The 18,604-nt window shown below is 40.2% G+C and overlaps 1 protein-coding gene across 2 annotated transcripts; it reads left to right on the forward strand.

Annotated features, from left to right (window-relative positions):
* Positions 1-262: 262 nt before the first annotated feature.
* virma (vir like m6A methyltransferase associated) lies at positions 263-18,561 on the forward strand. Of its 2 annotated transcripts, none has more exons than XM_052578206.1 (23): positions 263-383; positions 3,301-3,413; positions 4,312-4,398; positions 4,561-4,609; positions 4,929-5,094; positions 5,177-5,296; positions 6,810-7,040; positions 7,471-8,674; positions 8,888-9,412; positions 9,689-9,843; positions 10,003-10,085; positions 10,357-10,450; positions 10,831-11,375; positions 11,644-11,879; positions 12,926-13,405; positions 13,696-13,828; positions 13,920-14,036; positions 14,140-14,300; positions 15,632-15,728; positions 15,981-16,147; positions 16,246-16,592; positions 16,674-16,817; positions 18,212-18,561. In XM_052578206.1, exons 1-23 carry the CDS (start codon positions 321-323, stop codon positions 18,391-18,393), a joined length of 5,499 nt encoding a protein of 1,832 aa, XP_052434166.1. In that variant the 5' UTR covers positions 263-320; the 3' UTR covers positions 18,394-18,561. The 2 variants fall into 2 exon arrangements, with proteins under 2 accessions (XP_052434166.1, XP_052434167.1); XM_052578207.1 differs by having other exon boundaries at positions 14,143-14,300.
* The last annotated feature ends 43 nt before the right edge of the window (positions 18,562-18,604 follow it).

Raw genomic sequence — 18,604 nt, forward strand, 5'->3', positions numbered from 1 at the left:
ATATATATGATTAATAATAATTAATGGCTCTGAAACGGTTATTATATTTTTTCTATAATCTATTCTTAATGCTTTTGGAATAGTCTACATGGGCAAGATTGGACACAATGTGTTGTGATATACAAAACTATTATCGCAACCTAGTAGCCTAATTAATAATTAATAAACTATTTAAGTTTATGGCTTTACTGAAATGTTTTAGAACATGTAAAATGCTATTTCTAAAATCTACTGATCTTACAACACAACCAACGTTGTGACGTACGCCTTCAACTCCGGAAGTGTTTTCTTTACCGGAAGTCCTAATGTGACCAAGAAAGATGGCGGGGGATTCTGCAATGGAGCTGCTCTTTTTAGATACGTTCAAGCATCAGAGTGCAGAGGTAATCTTACGAAGTTTTCCATCTCCACCCGTGTCTTTTTAACCGCATGATACAGACACTAAAGTCTATCAAATGTTAAAATATTTTTTTCCCGCTTTCTTAAAGTTTCCATTGTTTTAACGCACTGAGCGCTGTGAACCGTTAGCTTGCTAAGTAGCACAGTAATTCATACATATTCAGTTCATGAAATATGTTATTAACATTTGCATAATAACACCCGTTTTCTTCATTTAAAACAGTTACGTTAACCTGGCGTTATTGTATTACGTTTAAGTTGTTCCCCAGAGCAAGCAAACTCGTGGTTATGTGGTTATATTGTTATTGTTGACCGCGTATGTGCATTTACTTTTAACAAGTAGAATGTAACGTTACTGTGACGATAAATCATTTGTTAATGTATTAATTAACAATAAGATGCTCATATATTGTTGTAAAGGTATCAAACGCTGCCTGTTCAGATATGCCCCTGGTTCATGTTTATCTGACAGCACCCCATGTGCCTGTAAACAAGAAGATCTCTCTGTAATCTACAGAAGTAGCCTGGGGTTAAAGTGTGTGGAGTTGGGGTCAATAGGAAAACACAAACACCGTGTATTCAATGTACCGTTTAGCTAGTGATTAATATCTGAATTGCATCTATTTGAGCTCTTTTAACCGCTGTGGTTGTGTGCAAGCTTTTTTTTTTTTTGTGTGTCTTATGATTCTGTGTAGCTGCGTTCTTACTAGAGGTGACTTTTTTTCACTGCATGTCGCTGGGGACTGGCCATTCTTAAGTTGACTAATCAGTTTTCCTGCTGCTAAATACAAACATTTTGGAGGCAAAAGAAAAATTTGAACATTTACATAAAAACTAAAGTTAATGATGATGACTGGAGCGGAATTAGTAATTTGGGGGCCCTAAGCAAATTTCAGCAATGGGGTCCCAACACAATTACTAAGCATGCTCTTTTACGCCTAACCCTTACTTTGCTCTCTTTGTCTCTCACATTCATAGTTTATAGTTTATTTACCTCTTCACAACTTATAAAACATTTGACGCTCTCCAGAACACAAATAAACACTGGAGCGTTTGGCAATTTTTTTTTGCCAATATCAGATGGGGGCCCCCTAAACGGCTGTTTACCCCGCTTATTGGTTGAGTTCGCCCCTGATGATGGCAGGGATCAGCCTCATTTCCATCACTGCTGATCTGAGAGGAGAACGATCACTCTTCTTTCCTATTGGCTGTCGCTCCCAAAAGTTGCTCTTCTTTTGCATAAAGTTGTAGGATTCTGAACTTTGTCACATGGCTGGACACGCCCCATCCATCGCCGTTGAAATCTGGTATCGTGTCGCTTTGTCGTTGCATGTCGCCTGTAGGCTTGCCGCGATAGACGGTGCTGACGGTGATACCGGTGTTAAGCCGCAACACCAGTTATGTCACTTGCCCACCATAGCACTGACCCCCACTGTCATACCCAAAGTAATAAAAATCTTTAGTTCAGTTCGAAAAGAGGGGAATGCCCATGCCCCCACGTTGGTACTGGTTTTACCGGTGTTGTCACACATCCATTAACCGGTGGGAAAATTTTCAAACTGTCATAACCCTCGTCGCTTATAGTTGTGAATGTGGCTTAACTTCTCTATTGGTAAAGAAATAGTTCAGTTAAAAATAAAACATTTCTGAAGCTGTAGATGAGTTTTCTTTATTGGGTCAGATTTAAAGAAATGTAGCACTGCATCACTTGCTCACCAGTGGATCCTCTGCAGTGAATGGGTGCCGTCCGAATGAGTGTTTTCAGATGGAGCAGCATTTAATACACAGAGGCATAGATCACTGACAAGCTATGCAATATCGCATTCATAATTGCAGATGAATCACCTGTGTTTATAAATGCGATATTGCATAGCTTGTCAGTGATCTATGGCTCTGTGTATTAAATGCTGATCCATCTGAAAGCACGTGATGAAGATATACTACTAATCTCAGAACCGGCTTTTACTGATGAGATGCACGTCCAGGGTGAATATTGATGTTTTGATGGGTGCAGCTGTGCACTAATCTGTCTGGCACTGAGTAAGAGCTTTTGTCTTGAAAATGCTTTGCACTTTTCACTTGTTTTTTTACGGCCTTTGATAAATCATTAAGCAAAAGATTTTTGGAGGAAGTATAAATCCTGCATATTACCATGTGCCGATTTTTCTGCTGATCATTGTATCTTCCAGAAATTTACCCTGAGAACAAGGTAAAAATTGTAATCCTGACTAAACGTTTACAGCACAAAGATAAAAAATAAAAAAGTGTCAGTGTGCTCAAATTATGAGAGATACAGCCTCATAAGTTTACAAAATTGTTACTATATAAAGCTCATTTTTAGGTTTTAACTAGTTACCTGGCGTGGATTAAAATAATCTTAAATTACTATCAACAGTTATAGCCTTTATCTGAGAATCTCTTTACATGCAATTTCTCCTGTTTCCAATGTTTTACATAGTATCCTGTTAGTGAAGGCTGGAGACCGATCTCTTGTCCTGGAATTTGTCTTGTTAGGGTGTGTATGTGTCTGTTTGATTGGTGTTTTTGTTTTTTTAGTGATCTGCAACCCCACAGGTGTATTCCAACAGCTCTGTAAAAACAGGTTGGACAGGCCTGTTGCCCTATGACAGTTTGTTGAAGAAGAGACTAGGCTATATACACCATTCAGCCATTTTATAAATTCAATTAGAACTTCTGAGAATTCTTTTGTGTATTCAAATACCATGAATCATTGGAATCCTAATTCCAAGACTTTAACAGATGAATAAGCCGGACTGTTTTTCTGGTTGCCTGCTCAGTCAGGGTGTGTCTGGCCCTTGTATCAGTCTATCTGTCATAACATTTATCCATGTCTTGATAAGTAAGCTTCGTAACATTTTTCCATGTCTGTCTTATTACAAGTTGACAAATGTGGACGTTGTGCGGTTTCCTTACGGCGTCTTGATCACAGAAGTGCGAGTAATTCCCCCTGGCATCAAAGCACACAGCAACCTGCCTGACAGCAGAGCGTTTGGGTGAGAAAACACACTCACATAAAAAAGTACAACATACACACACTCTTGTCTAAAAGTACAGCAACAAATGAAATGGTCTATAAAGAATCACACAACAGCTTGTGAATCCCTCTACACATGTGCTACTTATTGGTCTGTGCCATCCACATTACATAACCAATCTTGGGTTAGGATGGTTCACTGGTCCTCCAACAGCCAGCTAGTCATTTAGAGAAGGCTTTTTATTTCAAGAAGTTTATAATGGTTTTTTAGTGCCCGTATGGTGAATTTAGAGACAACTTATCCGAAATGATTTTTTTGACTGCTGACATTCTAACAGTTATAAAAGTATAAAATCTGAATTCATCCCCTTTAAAAAACAAAAAATTCACTACACCTAATATGACAGTTAACAGTGCTTCTAGAAGCCTTCTACCACGTTTATTGTGTGTACAAACTTTTCCAGTGCTTCTGTAGTCAACAATAGGACATGAGTAATTCTGTGGTGTCCTCAGGAGTGAAATGGCTGGAGGACATTTTAGGAAATTGGAAAAGGTTTCTGTTATCCCTTTTGTTCCTTCTTTAAAACCAGATCCACCACACCCCTTATTCTCTGACCACTCTGAGCTTTTCCCATGATCTCATCCCACTTGTCTCCATACCTGTTAAGAGGCCAATGAGAGTAAAGGGAAGTTTGTTTTAATAGCACAGACTATATAACACTATTCTTTATTCTGTCCTTTTAAAATGATAAAATTAACGATAGATCTGTATAAAAAAAGATGCATTTTTAAAATGATTCCTGCAAACTAACTGATTTACAGGATGTTTGAATAGACAGAAAATAGCTTCCGATAGCAAATAGGGGTTTCAGGTTTAAGTTTTGACTGTTACAATGCCCCTTCCTGTGTATCTTCAGGGAAACGGCCCCTCATGCATTCCAGTTGGACCTGTTCTTCAACAATGTGTCCAAACCCAACGCCCCGGTGTTTGACAGGCTGGGCAGGTACTAAATAAACTCACACACACACACACACACACATGCACACCTGTGTCGGACAGGCTCAGCAAGAAATACAGTATGCTGTCTCACAAATCTGTAGCTGAATAGATGCATGTACTTTTTGGATTGTTCAAACCACTGAAATTGGTGTCCGTTTTGCACTAGCCTCGAGTACGATGAGAACAAATCCATCATCTTCAGGCCTAATGGGAAGGTAAGAGACCCCCTCATGACAACCAATCATCAAAGTTCTGTATAAAACTCACACACATTCACCAGTATGTTTCTGGTTTCTCCAAAACAGCTGACAGCAGCTTTGTTTGGCACGGAATACTTCAAACGCATTTTCTGAAATCCACAATGGATTTGCAGATGCCTCTGTAATGACCAAAGCTGTCAGCTCCTACACTCACGTGGCTCGCAAACAAATGATCCTTCATTTGTGTTTTGGACTGAGCAAGTTTTTTTTGCTCCTCCCCTTTAAGAGTCTCGGACCGTGTCCTAATTTTCATTTTGTCTTTGTGCTATTGAAGATAAACACAGATGGGTTAGTTCTGCGTGGATGGTACACATGCCTGACGTTGGCAGTGTATGGCACAGCCGAGCGCCCCCGCAGCCACGAGCGGGACTCTCCGCCCCCTCCACCACCCCCTCTGCCCCAACAGCAGCAGCTGGGATCCAAGCGGATCATTAAAACTGGTCAGCACAAATATTATTGACACAAATATATAATGTGGTCATTATGTCAAGCATTGAACATGAGTGTGTAAATCTATTGCAGAGTGGGAGAATGAAGAACAGTTTAACGGCAGCCCACCCAGACCACAACCTAGGGGGCCACGGACACCACCAGGACCACCACCTCCAGATGATGATGACGAGGAGGCACTACCTGCACCTGGTCAGTGAATGTCTGTGTGGAAGAGATTAAGTATTAGATACAAGAGAAGAAAACTCAAAAAGCTGATAAAAAAATATTTATATATATATATATAATATATCAGTGCTATCAAAATTAGTGAGTTAATGCAGATGAAAAAAATATTTAATGCAGTTAACACAGGGGCAGAGCTATGGTTGGCCACCCCACTCATAACTGCTGCTTCTGTCAAATTTTTCTTGACAAGAACTATTATTTATTCAGATGCATAACGTTTTAACAACCACATCAAACAGAAGACTTTTCAGATGCGCGCTCCAGTTTCCCCAAAAGAGCGTGGAAATGCTACTGTGCTCATAGCATGTGCTCTTCAATTACATTCCCAAATGCACCAGCATGCGCTGTAGCCTGTATCATTTCATATCAAAGCATGAAAGAAACTACAAGCATGCAATGTCTAAATTATGTCTTCAGTTAAAGGTGCACTAAGCGATTTTTTTGACCGAGTCCCAAAACACACTTGTAGCCAATCAGCGATAAGGGTGCATGTCTTGTATTGACAGAGATAAGAGAGCGCTCAGTTTGAGTACAGGACGGATGTTAGCAGATCGACTATAGATAGAGAGAGATGGATAAGGGAGAGGTCCTGGTGGGATATGGGTGTGTTTGTTTTGGTGCTTTCAAATATCAACATCGTTTTGCAAAAATCACTTAGTTCACCTTTAAGTCATGAACTTAAGGGCATGAACCAAAAAGGCTATTAAAGCTGCCTTGAAACAGCATCTATATATGTATTTGTTACACAAATCACATTTAAGAACATGTCTCTGAAATGCACTGGTTTTCCTAACTGTCCAGAAGCACTCCAGCATTGTCACACTCATGTAAACACAGCCCATTCAACTCATTAGAAGAGACTTTAAGACCTGAAGTGGGTCAGATTAACTTTATTCAATTTCTGTGTATTTCCTACTTGCTGAAGGGCACAGGTAACTTAATATGACATTAATTATAATGGGTTTATGTGAACATTGTTTGAAGTTCACTTTTATTTGAAGTCATTTTAAGGAGTATAATAAATGTTAAGTTTGATAGCTCTTATCATGTTGAATGGCTAGTCAATGGTTAAATATTTGGAGAAAAAATCTTTCACAGAGACATCATTAGTATTTAGTAATAAAAAAAAATGCTGTTATTGAAATATTACAAATATACCGGTACTGTCCTTGTTGTTTCTACAATAGTTTGAAGATTGAATTGGAAATTATAGCAATTTAAAAGTGTTTTTTTTTTTTTTTTTTTACTTTAATGTTAGGTGGGTTTAATCGCAATTAATTTAAAAATGTAAAAATGTAATTAATTGATTGACAGCACTTGACACGTGACAGCACGTGTCTTAATATTTTATTTTTCTCCACAGTATTTCCAGGTTTAAATATTCCCAACTATATATTATTTAGCCTTTTTTGTTATCGCATTTTCTATACTGAAAAAGTTTTGAGCACTGACCTTTACTGTGTTGTCTTTGGTTTAGGTCCAGTAAAGGTGGAGAGCACAGAACAGAGTGATGATTACCTGGAGCCTGTCTCACCTGAGCGAGGATCTCTTCCTGCAGATGAGAATTACTCGGACGCAGAGCAGGAGGATGATGAGGGTCCGGCTGATGATGAGGAGGATGAGGATGTGCAGTCTGAGGGAAGTGAGGCTGATGAAAATGTTGAAGAAGATGAAGTGGTTGAGGAGGTCACAGATGAAGATGGAGAAGGTGAGGAGTTGCAGTATTTGTGAGGGTGAATGAACCAGGTGCTCTGGGGAAGAATGAGACCGATATTTCATGTTTGAGGGCCAAAAATGCTCCCTAAATCAAATTGAAAATAATCTGTTATGTAATATTTTATTTGTTTAATTCATTAAATATAAATGTGCAAATATTTGTTAATTTACAAATATTAAAAAGTATGTATTTATCATTTATTTTATTGAAAATGTTAAGGATTTGTCGCTATTTATAGGGAAACAATTAAATAAATACATATATGCATACATACCCACACATATAATGCTCTCATAAGGTAAACAATTGCAAATATTGCCCCCCAATTACCCAAGACTGAACTTGCTAGATTTGCTGAGCCTATAACAATGTATCAGATGTTGTGTTTTCTGTGTCTGAAGTGTTTTGCTACTGTACGCAGGTGATGATGGATATGAGCAGATATCCAGTGATGAGGAGGATTTGGAGAGTGGGGCTTTCAAGCTGCCTGCCTTTGACCTGGACTATACACCTGAGGACCTTGCATCACTACCAACCGTTCAGTATGATCCATACGAGCGTGAACTCCGACCCCTCCAGCACTCCACACCGCCACACATTACACGTTTTGAGGCAGAGCTAAAACACCTGAAGACGGTGGACACCGAGGACTCAAGCTCATTGTGGGCGGAGTCTGCAGCAAAACTATCAGAAATATTGGAGGCCTGGGGGGAGGGACAGGGGGCAGAGCGAGGGGCAGGATGGGTAACTGCCTTAGAAGAGATCCCTGCCTTTCTGCTAAAAGGGATGAGCTTCTTGTCTATTAAGGACCCTGATGGGCTGAGTGAGAAGTTGAAGCAGCTGGTCGACTGGAGCTGTGAAGCTCTTAATTTGGACTTTGCCCTGGCACAGCCCATAGCGCTGAACTTACGCCAGCTCAAAGCAGGAACCAAACTGGCCTCTGCCTTGGCCGACTGTGGTGCCCAGGCTGTGCAGAATCTGCTGGAGAAAGGGATTGTTGGCAGCCTCCTAGGCTTGCTGTTTGCAGAACACGTTTCATCCACTCTGAAACTCAACGTGCTGCGCTCCCTCGACAGCATCATCAGTGAGCCACAGGGTATGGAGGCCCTGCTCCGAGACCGTCACCATGACAATGATGGAACGAGTGGGTACCAGCGAATGCTGGATCTGTTTCTGTTGGACCAGACCGTGCGTGTCGCAACGGCTGGCGCAGCCATCTTACAAAAGGGACATTTTTATGAGGTTTTGACTGACCTGCAGAAGACAGCCAGCATTTGGGCTGAACGCCATCCCACAGTAGGGGAGGTGGGTGAGCGAGAGGGTATCGAGAGTGAGAGAGAAGCTGGAGAGAGAGACAGAGAAAGCACTGAGAGGGAAGGAGATGAGAGGGAAATGGAGACCCAGGAGGTAGAGCGGGAAAGCCCAATGGACATTGATACCTTGCTGGAATCTGCCTCTTTGTCAGAAGGTGACCTGGAAAGGCTGCAAGGTCTTCTGGAAGAACTGCTCCACCTGCTGGAGACAGCACCTCACTGTATGGTACAGCCTCCTGGGAAAGCTTTTCCCACCAGTGCTCGAATCACTGGGCCACCAGAGCGTGATGATCCCTATCCAACACTGTACAGGTCAGGACCATATGGCTACAAAACTGTTGTCTTGTATATTTATGATGAAAATTTGTGGTTTCTATTATATATAGTCAATATTAATTGTTATTAAAGGGATAATCATTTTTAATATATTTTTATGTGTACTCAGCTGTGTTATTTACCCCTTTTGTTCAAATATTTTGCAACTCTTTAATGTTGTATTTTATAATTTACCCTGTTATTTTACAGATACATGCATGCTTGTCACCTTCTGGAATCCCTGGCAGTTGTTCTGTCGTATCCGGCTACATGTGCCCACATCGGAGTCCTGCATGCTGTCAGAGAACTGATGCGTTTCCTATCACAGTCCCAGCAGGGCCTCCTCTTCCTCCTTAGCCAACACGAAACCACCAATTTGCTGCTTCGTCTCCTCACACCTCTTACTCACCTGACCCCGCCCTCTCACTTGGCTCCGCTGACGCCCCTTTCAGAGGGAGAGGGTGACGATGCTCCTGCAGGGGCAGAGGGTTCGATGGATGACGGTTTTTGGGTGTGGCTTATGCAGACTCTACATGCACTACAGGGTGTTGCTGAGCTGAGCGGGGCAGAGCTTGAAGATGGCGATAATCCAGGTGTTCTGGCAACACTTCACAGCCTGTATCTCATTAGTTTTAGCAGCACAGGCCGAAATGCTGTCGCACATGCTTTTAGCTTGGATAACAACCTCAGCTGTCTGGTCAACCTGGTGGAGTTCCATGCCAAAGAGGGCCAAGGGTGAGAATATGCTAATACACCTGTTGTATATAAACAGGGTTTTAAAAATAGCTGATCTGCCAGAGTGTATATTTTGGCAATCTATATAATGACACATAAGAATATTATGTGTTTGCGTTGAATGTTTCTTGACTCCATGTAGTAGATAGGTTGTTAGTAAACACAGATTAGCCAAATACAGAACCCTGAGGCACTCCATAGTCATTTTCACTTAATGTACCGTGTCTTCTTACATGACTTGTTCTCTTGCTGATTTCCTCTAACTCTCTCATACAGGGAAGGGAAAGCAAGGAAGTCTGTAACATATAACTATGCCTGTATGCTTGTACTGCTGGTGATTCAGACATCAGGTGATCTCCGGATGATGGAGCACTATGCCGCTCAACTACTTAATGTTTCCAAAGCTGATGAAAACAATGCCAAGCTTCAAGGTGAGCCTGCTAGTCTTTTGCAGCCCACCAAACACTTCAATATCAGTCAAACCTTCAGTTCTGTGATCTATTAAAAAGCTATGTTTTTTTCCAGAGGCCTTAAAATCCATTTAATAAGTGCCATAACATCTGACCTCTCTGATAAAATGTGTTTTTCAGAGCTTTCTAAGTGGTTGGAGCCACTTGAAAAATTACACTTTGATATCAGTGGTATTCCTACACTTATTGACTACATAAAGCAGGTGAGGTTGTCAATCACATACTATGGCATTTTAAAGGGGTTCAAGATTATAGAGGATGAGTTATAACATGTATGCTAATTTAATGTTAGGAATTGATCAAGACATTAAAGCACTGATGGTTTCAGTTTCAACAAGAAAAATAACATAATTTGATCTCTTGCAGTTAACTATAAAACAAAACTAACTACTCCACTCATATGCTCAAATGTTAAAGGCATCATACAATTATTAAATATGGTGTAGCATTGAAATGTTGCTGTTTCTTTGTCAGAATCTGGAGAACTTGATGACTGCAGATGGGGTGGGTCTTGTAACCGCTCTCAGAGTGTTGTGTCACATTGCCTGCCCTCCAACCACTGTGCCAGGTACATGCAAACATATTGTATGCCTTACTTTGAACTTGGCTTGTCTTAAATGGATACTAAACAAACAAAAAGTTTTAGTCTACCTATCTATCTAGGCTTTGCAGTATAAATGCAAATAATTTTAGACATTGTCTATTATATTCTTATAATTAATCCAATTTAAATATAAATCCTGTCATTTATATTTTGATAAATACTTAAATAAAAAAAGTGTTGCAAATATTTAAATGAATACATTGTAATTTTAAAGAAATGTTCAGTAGATTATATGCTTTGCTGTATTCTCAAATAGTTTCATTTAGCACTGGTATAATTGACTGCTGGAACCTATTGATTACCAATAAAAATATTGACTTATGTGAATCATTGTGTATCTGCAGGCCAGCAGAAAGACTTGAAGTGGAATCAGGCCATCATAGCCCTTTTCAGTGCAGAGGGCATGGACACTTTTATTAAAGTCCTCCAGAAGCTTACATCGCTGCTGCTGCTGCCATGGCGACTACATGGTCCAATGGCACCCACAGCGCAGAGACTCATGATGCTGTCAGTGGCCTCCTGCTCGCTGCGACTCATCCGAGTCATGCTGACAGAGCTGCTGTGCGGTGGAACCTGTGAGTTCCGTGACGTGCGTGTGCCCTCCGTCTGTGTCGCCCTTCACAAGATCCTCTGCTCCACCCCGACAACCGGTCGCCTGGATGCAGAGGAGCTGCGTATCCAGGGAGACGTGACCGAGATACTGTTAACATTCACGCATGCTGTTAGCCAACAGATGACGGGTTCAGAGGAGACTGTGGCTGGAAACAGCTGGTCTCTGATGCTGAGGGAAGTGTTGAACTCTGTACTGGCTGCTCCAGAGAACATCTACAGCAGCCTTAGTCTGCTGTCAGAACTGCTTCCTCTACCTCTGCCCATGCAGACCACTCAGGTAACTGAACATGCAAGCGGCTACAAGTACCTGTCGCTGCTTGCTGCTGATTGTCATACAAACAGGAGCTCTGATCCAAACCCTTGTGAGCTGCCAGCCTGACTAGACCCTTTTTAGACAAATTTGGACAAAACTACTAACATGAGGATGATTTCAAAACACAGGCAGCTAATTTATGCTTCCATAGCTGTTTTGTTAATTACCAGGAGGTATTTCTAGAAAATAGTTTATTTAATTTACTCTTTCCATCTCTCTTGATCTCTTTTAGGCACTATCTGTGCAAGACATCGGGGTTGCGATGAACACGAGAAAGTTGTGGAGTGTGCACTTACACGCTCAGGCTCGAGTATTACAGGAAGTGTTGAGGTGCGTGTGTGTCAACAGCTGTCCGCCGCTGCTCTCCATGCTCCGGCGCGTGTGTGTGCAGCTCTGTGATCTTGCTGCCCCCACTGCGACTCTGGTGATGAGGACATTGTTGGAGCAGCTGCAGGAGGAAATGCAACAGTAAGACACAGTCGTCATATTAAGGGCAGTTTGTTAATAGCTTGTAGATTTGTTTTAATAAGATATCAGGAACAATTATACATTTATACTTATAGACATGAACATGTGTATAAATGTGTGTTTTAAAAATAACAAAAAAAAATTGTATTTTAGTATTTATAATTAAAGATTTGTACAGATTTTTTTATATACACACATATATTTCTTATCTAAATGTTATAAAAACAGTTAATGATGTATTTAATGACTTAAAGAGGTAGTTCACCCTAAAATAAAAAAAATTCTGTCATTAATTACTCGCCCTCATGTCGTTCCAAACCCGTGAGACCTTTGTTAATCTTCAGAGCACAAATTAAGATATTTTTGATTAAATCTGACAACTTTCTGACCCTGCATTGATAGCGACAGAACTAAAATGTTCCCAGACCCAGAAACGTAGCAAGGACGTCGATAAAACAGTCAGTGTGACATCAGTGGCTCAACTTCTATTTTGTGAAGCTACGAGAATACTTTTTGTGCACAACGAAAACAAAAATAACACAGGTTAACAATTCTTCTCCCAAAGGTAACATCTTCCACCTTTTTGAAGAGTACCACGAAGAAGGCATGTTCTCCTAAACGTAAAAACACTGATTATGTTAGAAATTGAGCTCTCAGATCTAATCAAAAATATCTTAATTTGTGTTTCGAAGATGAACAAATGTCTAACGGTTTGGAATGACAGTAATTAATGACAGAATTTTCAGAATTATAAATATTTATTGTTATTAAATATGATATTATTAAAAATAGTGATTTGCAAATGTAATCACAGTTGCAATTAGAATGTGCTACGTATCTGGCAGACTTCCTGTAATTCAGCTGTGGACCTCTTGTTGGGGGATATTTTTAGCTATATGCAGTTAATTAAGATTAAATTAAATCACCAACATATAATAAAAAAGTGATAACTAGTGATAACTGATTAAGCCTGATACTTTTAAATGGGTTAGCTTGACTGTTGTGTATATTCCAGACAGCTCAAATGGACTGTGTTGTGTGTTTAGGGAGGCAGCTGGCTCACGCCTGATGAGGTTACTAGCTCTCCTCGACTCACTGGCATCTCAGCGGGCTTGCAAATCAGCCATGTTGGCTCTACTGGGTGGATCTGCACGCAATGAGGGCCGGAGTGATGGGAAAGTGGAGGACAAACTGTCAGAACTTCTTCCCTCAATGGTTGCCATGCTTCTCCTACCTGCAGACGCCGCACTGTCAGCACAGCAGAACGCTGAACTGACGGCTACCATCCTTCTGTCGCTGTGTGACCAGGACGTGTCTCTGGTCGTGAGTGGCTCGGGTGAAGCCTCGGTGTCTGAGGTAGAGCAGCTGGCCAACGCACTGCCGACCAGAGACATGATGACGTGCATATGTGACGGGATGCTGGAAGTGTTGGGAAATGCACACAGCAGCTACACACTCCAGCTCACATGTCTGCGAACCATGATGTTTCTCACGGAGCATGACTATGGTCTCTATCACCTGAAAAGGTATCACAATGCCTTTGATGTCATTATTGGAGACTTTTTAAAATGTTATGGTTAATATTGAATTTTTAATTGTTTGCTAATTTTTCTCTTATTTTTTTTTTGTTAAATGCAATCTTTTTGCAAAAATTTTTTTTTTGTGTTTTAGATTTATTTATTTAGACATTTATCGGTTATCGGTCATAAAATGAAAATAATTATCAAAGCATCCCTAGGCTTTACAGTAATATGAAAGATGAAAATGTTTTTATGCGTGATATTTGTGGGTTAATGTTCTTGTGTTTGTGTTGCAGCTCTCTGAAGAAACACAGCTTGGCCATTTCCTCTCTGATCCGCAGGGAAACCACGTCCTTCAACAAAGAGTTAACCGAGCTCCTCTCAGCCCTGTTTGACTTTTTGAGACAGATTCTGAACAGTGAAGCCATGGTAGGCCCACCATAGAATCAGTACATTTGTGCTTGTATGCATGCATGCATGCATTTATATGGGAATAATGCATATTTTTTATGCTACATAGGATGAAGACATAGACAGTCGCTCTTTAGCTCTTAGTGTGAGCGACATGAAGCAGCTGCTGCAGTGGAAGGAGGACTCAGGGGAACATCCTTTATCAGAACTGGAGAAACACATCATGGTACATGTGGCAGCTTACGTTATATATCATAATTAAGCTGTGCCCTATAGCCTGAATGAAGAGAGACACATATTTATCTTGTCTCGTATCCCCATGTGTGCAGAAACTCTGTAAGGAGGATGAGTCTTTGGAGACTCTGCTCGAGAATGTGGCCGGACTGCGACAGATTATTGAAAGTTCTGGAGATGCCCCAACTAATGCAGAGCCTGAAGCAGAGCCCACTCTACCTGCACCAGAACCCCTTCAGACACAGTTCAACCACAGGTAGTTTTATTCTCCTCGTAGTATTGTTGTTGCCGCCGCCATCACCATGTCGTATAGACGCTGTGTGTTTCATTGTGAAAACGAAGCTACTTTGTTTGACCTTCAAAAAGAGGACGATATCGGTTTAGTCATGCCTGGAGTTGATCCATGCTGGTCGCTGATGGGAATACATCAACTTTGCACTGTGGATCGCCGGATCGGTTTTCAGCGTGGACAAAGTGGAGTCCAGCCTGGGGTCATCACATTTGATTGCTGCAAGCCCAATGGACAATCCTTTGTAGAATCCGCCACCTAGGCTCACTCTAGGCATCTGGCCTCCGCTCACTCAAGGCCGTGACATCACAGAGATATTTCTCCGTTCGATATTCAGTCCCGCCGTGAGAGAGGCTACGAGCAGCCTGTACAAGTCACACACTCAACAAAGATAAAACACACACATTTTCCAATCAATAGTGACACTTGTTAGGCGGGCTCGCAGCTGATAGGTGGATATAAGCCAATGAGCGTCTAAAGCACAGGTATATGAAATTTGCATATCTGGCCAGTACTAAAGTAGGCTGCGCTGAGAACAGGGCAGAAGCAACAACGGTACTGTAAAGGCTGTAATCCATAACACATAACATGATTGGGTAGCACTGAGTGAATCAGACATGAATAACAGGAAGCTACACTTGACAGACAACAACAACAATAACGCAGTGTGTGACGCCGTTTTGTTGAAAAAGTGAAACTACTTTGTTTGGCCTTCCAAAAGAGGACACGACTAGAGATCATGTTTATATCACATTTATAATGGGTTTTATGTTTATGTCTCGTCGCTCTGGCCGGATATGTCATGACAGTATGTTAGGGGGTGTAACATTTCCTTTACACGCTTGAGGTATTCAGCCAATCACAGCACTGGATAGCTGGCCAATCAGAGCACACCTCGTTTTTTTAGACCGATGAGCTTTGTAAAAAATAAACACGTTTTAGAAGGCGGGCATAGAGGAGAAACAATAATGTACAGTGTGTGGAAAATAATGTGCTTTTTGAACCTTAAACCACATAAACACATTTCATTACACCAAATAATGTTCGTTTTAGCAACATCATACGACCCCTTTAAACTTGAGAAACCTGCTTGCTATTCTATTTCTGTTGTGCGTGATCTAGTTGTTTGAATGCAAAAAAATGCTTATTATTTAATTAAATTCCCCAACTAAATGTGTCTAATTGGATTAGTTAATATTCTAAATATGTAGTTTTGCACATGCTTAGTATTAAATCAAAATACTTGAATGCCTAAATGTTACATTCTCTTTTTTTCCCCTCCCCTTATCTACATTCAGGACGGTTTTCGTTCTCTCGGATGTCCTGGATGAGCAGTTGAAGGCCCTGTGGTTCTCTCCATTCCAGTCAGATGAGATGGAGACAGAAGTTGACATGGTGAGACTTGTGTTTGCAGGACCAATAAATATATTTGTGATTGAAATATGTCATTGAGCAATTGGAGAGCAATGTAAACAGTTTATGGTAACAAATGTTTGTTTCCTTTGCTTATACAAATTTTAGAATGCAGATTTATTATGGAGACAATAAATTTAGTAGTCTTGATTATAAATAAATTATAAAAGTATAAATTGCTCTTAATGTTATGTGTAGTGTTTTGTGTGAGCATTGTTAATGTATGTGTTGCAGGTGAAAGTAGACCTAGTTGCACTGGCCCAGCAGTGTTGTCCAGATCTAGACCTAAAGGCAGAGGTAGAACGTTCGTTCCTCAGTGAACCCTCTTCCCCAGGACACAGCAAACCACCCAAAGGCTTCAGACTGGGCAAACACAAACATGAGACCTTCATCACGTCCAGGTACACAATGTGTCTGCTTCTCATTCTAGTCTGAGGTTACTATTCTACCTTGAATGTATGAACTCTATATAGCTACAAATAATTGTTTTTGTTTGCAGTGGGAATCCAGATTATGTGGAGCCTGCGAAACGAGCTCATTTCATGCCGGCCCCTCGGGGTCGGGGTCGTGGTGCTTTTGGCCAGCTCTCTCGACCACATGACATTTTCCGCCAGCGCAAGCAGAACACCAGTCGACCTCCTTCCATGCATGTAGATGATTTCCTTGCTGCAGAGTTCAAGGACGTGGGTCAACCCACTGGCCTGACCCTGCCCAAACGCCCACCAAAAGGAGGAGGAGCCAAGCCACCGACTAGAGGCTTGTTTACTGGAGGAACCAGAGGGAGGGGCTTCCAGAGTCACGCCCGCTTCTTTACTCCACCAGCCCCCAAGAGTGTGCTGCTTGCTGGTACACATGTTTGATTTAGCAAATATATATATACATATATATATACTCTTGACTCATTCTTCAAAATAATTTTTGTTTTAGGTAACTACCCTCGTCGTGAGGGTGGTCGTGGTTCCACTTGGAGCACTCCAGTGACCGCCGATACTCACAGAGGGACTTACAGTGATCCTCGTGGAGGGCAAAGCAACTTCACTCGACCGTTACCTTCCAGACAGCCACCTACAGGTAGGCTTTTTGAAATGTTACACACACACACATACACTATCAGTCAGGTGTTTTTTTAAGAAGTCTGTTCTGCTTACCACGCATGCATTTAGAATACAAAAAGAAACGCGTACAGAAAAATAATAATGTGTTCTGTTTTAATATATTTTAAAATATAGCTGAATTTCTAGCATCATTACTCCAGGCTCATGATCCTTCAGAAATCATTCTGTTCTGATTTGCTGCTCAAAAAAACATTTATTATTTTTATTATGTAAAAACAGCCTATTTTTTCCGGAGTCTATTTTTTTTTCAGGTTTCTTTGAATAGAAATTTCAGAAGAACAGCATTATTTGAAAAATATAAATTTTTGTAATATTATTAATGTCCTTATTATCACTTTTGATAAATTTAAAGCATCATTGCTAAATAAAAGAATTAATTTCTATGAATTCTTTCCCAATTAACAAAGAATTATACTGACTCCAAGCTATTGAAGTAAATGCAGGGTTGGTGAGCAGAAGATATATATGTGTGTGTGACCCTGGAGCACAAAACCAGTCATTAGTAGCAAGGGTATTTTTGTAGCAGTAGCCAACAATACATTGTATTGGTCAAAATTATCACTTTTTTTTTTTTTATGCCAAAAATCATTTGGATTTTAAGTAAAGATCATGTTCAGATATTTTGTTAATATTCTACTGTAAATATTGATACTTAATTTTTGATTGGTAATATGCATTGCAAAGAACTTAAGTTGGAGAACTTTAAAGGCGATTTGCTCCATATCTGTAATAATTTTTGTACCATCAGATTCCAGATTATAACCAAGTTATAATTGGTTAGTTTTCAACTATTTTGATCAGATGTAACAGTAATCATAATTCAGTTATTTTCTTATGGCGATGTATGTAATATAATAAAAATAATAATAATAATCAATTCAAGTATATTCTCTTTAGGCATTGGCTATTAAATAAAACTTATTGTTCAACCTCTATCTTAAACCTCTATCTTACTCTTATATACCGTAATGTAAAAAAAAGTATAAAAGTTAAATAAAATATAAAAGTTGTGTGTATATATATATATATATATATATATATATATATATATATATATATATATATATATATATATATAGTTTTTACATTTAACAATAATAACAATAATACAATTATTTCTCTTTCAACATTACCTGTTTAAAAAATAATATTGGTGAGTTGCTATTTTAAACTGGTGTGATAAATGTAAATAAGTGATACTGCCACCTGCTGGATGTGTCCCTCAGAGATGACTTCATCATTAAATGTGTAAAATATTTCTGTAATGAATAAACAGTTTTTACAAGCTCTTTAGCTCACCCGACATCTACATGTCAAACAGTTCCTGACCCCTCTGTCCCAACTCTTCAGGTGCTTACCGATTGGCTCCTCGGGACAGAGCCACCAGAGGCAGAGGGACGGGCCTGTCCTGGCTGAGTGGTGGCGTTAGTGTAGGAGGAGGTGGAGTAAGTGGTGGTCGTGGTCAAGGCAAGTTCAACAGTGGAGGAAGCGGAGGCGGACGGGGCCGTCACGTCCGCTCATTCACTCGCTAAACCCTGCCTGGAGCAAAGCAGACTCAGCCATCAGGCTCTAAAGGACCAATCAGGATGTGGATCTGCTGTATCTGTTGCAACCACCGGATGATATTGTGTATATCATTGTCATGTTTTGTGTTTCTCTCATTTTTAAAAACGTTAAATATGATTAAATTCTTGTGAGTATATGTTTTTGAGTGTATTTTTATATAGAAATCCACAGTCTACC

This window comes from Carassius gibelio, chromosome B16, assembly GCF_023724105.1.
Source record: "Carassius gibelio isolate Cgi1373 ecotype wild population from Czech Republic chromosome B16, carGib1.2-hapl.c, whole genome shotgun sequence".
Lineage (NCBI taxonomy): Eukaryota > Metazoa > Chordata > Actinopteri > Cypriniformes > Cyprinidae > Carassius > Carassius gibelio.